Genomic DNA, 2,907 nt, shown 5'->3' on the forward strand with positions numbered 1-2,907 from the left:
ATAACAGCTCTCAGTTTTGGGGTGCTGGAACGTGTAGGATGTCTGGAAGCATTTGGAAGAGTTTAGGAGAAAGCTCCTGTCACCCAGGGTGGGCTATGGGCTCACCACTAAGTGAAGATGATAGCAATTTAAACACTGATGTAGATTTACCTGTGCCACTGACCTGCCCCAGAACTATAGACCCTGTTGTGTTAGAGGAGATTTGGCAGAAGAACAGAGTGTATCGGTGGCATGAGCTATGTGGTTGGGAGCCAACAAAATAGGACCGTTAATAAAAAACCATCCAGAGTTACCTGGGGCCATTATCTCCCAGGGTCCTTCTGTAATCAGTGGAGAGAGAAGTTTGACCCAAGCAGAAGCCTAACGTGGCTGTTCTGCACGCCCCGGAGGACCCCGCTCTTGACTGACTGTACCAGGAGTTCAGTGTGAGGAGTTCTTCTAAACGACAATTAGCTTTTGTGAATCCCCTGTTAATTCCCTGAGTTCCCGAGCACCTAGACTTCTATTGTCGTGTCTCTGTGTCTCTTTCAGGGGTTGGAATGGGCATGACTGCTCCTGTCTCCATCACTGCTTTTCCTGAGGCTCCTTACAGCAGAAAGTGAAGGTCTCTCTGAGGATCCCGAGCCAGTTTCAAGCCAACCCTCCTTGTCCTAGCGATGAAAGCATTAAGATTGAAGAGAGACAGGGGATGACCATTTATTCCACGTAAGGAACACATCCTGGGATTTCCAGTCCCAAGTGCTGAGGTCTCTAGCGTGCTCTGAAGAGCAGTGTTGGTTTTGTCAGGTGACTTGCTGGACAAGGGGTGCATGTGGTAGAAGGCGATGGAGGGGTCTTTCTAGACTGAAGACAGGTGTTTTATGTGATTTCCTATCATTGGTCATGCTGCACTGATTTGGAATATGGATTTTTTTTTTCACTGGGAAAGCAAGTGCAGAGGTTAGTTTTGAAAGGCTTTTTATTTCACCTGGAGAGGTGAAGAGCAGGGGAGGGTGAATATGAAGGTACTGAGTAATTTCTAAGCTCTGAAAACTACTGTTTTCTCTGGATCTGGGATCAAGAAGGTTCTTTGTCATCGAGAATGTCCTTTGATGTGGTTCCTATCCAGCTACATGTGTCAGCTGAAGCCTAGTTTAGATGGACTCGTGCCAGAGTCCACCATGGAAACAAGCAGCCTTTGCATAGCCTCACGTCACCTTTGAATGTCTTTGGCTGTTGACTGACAGCCTGGACTCAAACTAGCATCACAACAGCAGTAAGCTCTTCACCTTGTATTTAAGCCCTTGGATGTTCCCCTGCTTCCTTGTTTGAACTATTTCGACCCTAAACTGTCTGGCTCCTCCCTTGCCTGCGATGGCTACCTGGCCTTTGCTCCAGGCATGGGCCACTCAAGCAAGAACAGGCTGTTTTGTCTCAAGCCTTGGCGCTGAGGCAGGGCGATGAGGTGCAGACTGATGTGGAAACAATTCCTGTTGGTGGGAGGTCAACATAAACCAGACCAATTCCATCTCACCCCTTTTAAATAGCATCGGGGGCTGTAATTGCTAACATCTCTGTTCCTACCTCCTCTTTTCCTTGGGCGAGCTAGAGTTTGGTTTCCCTTCATGATCTGGCTTCCAGCAGATGGTTGTTCACACCACAGTGAACGTGACTGTTGACGGCGTTGGTGTGAGGGCTGTGGGCTGAGCAGACTTGGAGATAACCTCGTGTTCTAGGAAGCGGTTCCTCCGATGTGGCGTTGATTCAAAGGGCAGGGCCGTTCTGCTGACTGATATACGTGGGTCTGTTCGGGGGGGGGTCTCTCCAAGGTCTGCCAATGGATTACTGCGCCCTGGCTGTGTAACCCTTGAGACTTAATCCATCACAGACAAAGTGTGCTGATTCATAAAGAACAGTGCCTGCATGAGTGCATGTTGGCGAGACCTGGACCGAAATGCGTGGCTAAATATATGGTGGCTATATATTGTTCTCCCTCTCTTCCATTCTGTGCTTTGCCAGGACTGCTCAGCACCTCTCCGTGTTTGGTTTCTTTGCAGGCAGTTTGGTGGCTATGCCAAGGAGGTGGATTACGTGAGCTATGCTGCCAAGCTGAAGTCTGCGCTGGGGAGTGAAGCTGCATACCGCAAGGATTTCTACCTCTGCAATGGTTATGACCCCCCTATGAAGCCTTACGGGCGACGCAACGAGGTCTGGTTTGTGAAGGAGTGAGCGTCTGGCTCCCCGCGGGGCTGGCTGGCACTGATAACCTCCCCATGCTATGTTCCTGTCCTCTTTGAAATAAACTACTAATTTGGCAGAGACAGAAAACCGTCGTTCCCTTCCTCCACACCTATACCTTGGTCTTTAAGGACGAACCATTTTAGAAGGATGCTGCAGACCCCCCTGACGGTCCTGCTCCTTTGTTCCAGGCCGGCTCCTCAGCCACATGGACTCTCGTGGTCTCTCCGTGGCTTGCTTTTATCTCCCTCCTACTCCCAAAGTTCAATGCTGAGACAGCCAGAAGTACTTAATTAGCGAGCGCAGTGCCTGGCAGGAGTCACATCCGAGCGCTGGCAGGCTGCTAGTCTCACCTGAGGCGGGCAGGGGAACGTGACAAAAGTGCATACAGGGACTTTCTTATCTTCTCGAGCTTGCGGCAGCTGTAAAATGCTGCTTTTATCTGTGCCATTCCAAAAGCAGTCCAAAGGGAGGTGGGCACTGCCACCACCCCAGCGCAGTGACAGCGAGCATCCTTTACCTTGGCTCGCAGCGTGCAGGAGAGCAGCGCTGCTGTCGTCAGACTGAGAAATGTCATTGAGAGGAAGATCCAGGTTTCTGTTTGCAGCTGTCCTTCTGTTTGAGGTGAGACCTTTTGGGGTGTGTTACGTCCTGATCTCAGCTAGCAGCTGGACAACGTGACGTGGGGAC

General features: G+C 50.4%; 1 protein-coding gene across 1 annotated transcript; it reads left to right on the top strand.

Annotated features, from left to right (window-relative positions):
- Window positions 1–531: 531 nt before the first annotated feature.
- On the top strand, window positions 532–2,208 carry LOC104165233 (heme-binding protein 1-like; the record flags this gene model as incomplete). Its single annotated transcript, XM_009704809.1, is given in 3 exon segments — window positions 532–576; window positions 579–705; window positions 2,037–2,208. Coding segments are annotated over 3 exon segments (344 nt in total), but the record flags the coding sequence as incomplete, so codon positions are not given.
- Window positions 2,209–2,907: the final 699 nt, after the last annotated feature.

Source organism: Cariama cristata, unplaced genomic scaffold (assembly GCF_000690535.1).
Source record: "Cariama cristata isolate BGI_N322 unplaced genomic scaffold, ASM69053v1 scaffold13247, whole genome shotgun sequence".
In the NCBI taxonomy this organism is placed as follows: Eukaryota; Metazoa; Chordata; class Aves; order Cariamiformes; family Cariamidae; genus Cariama; species Cariama cristata.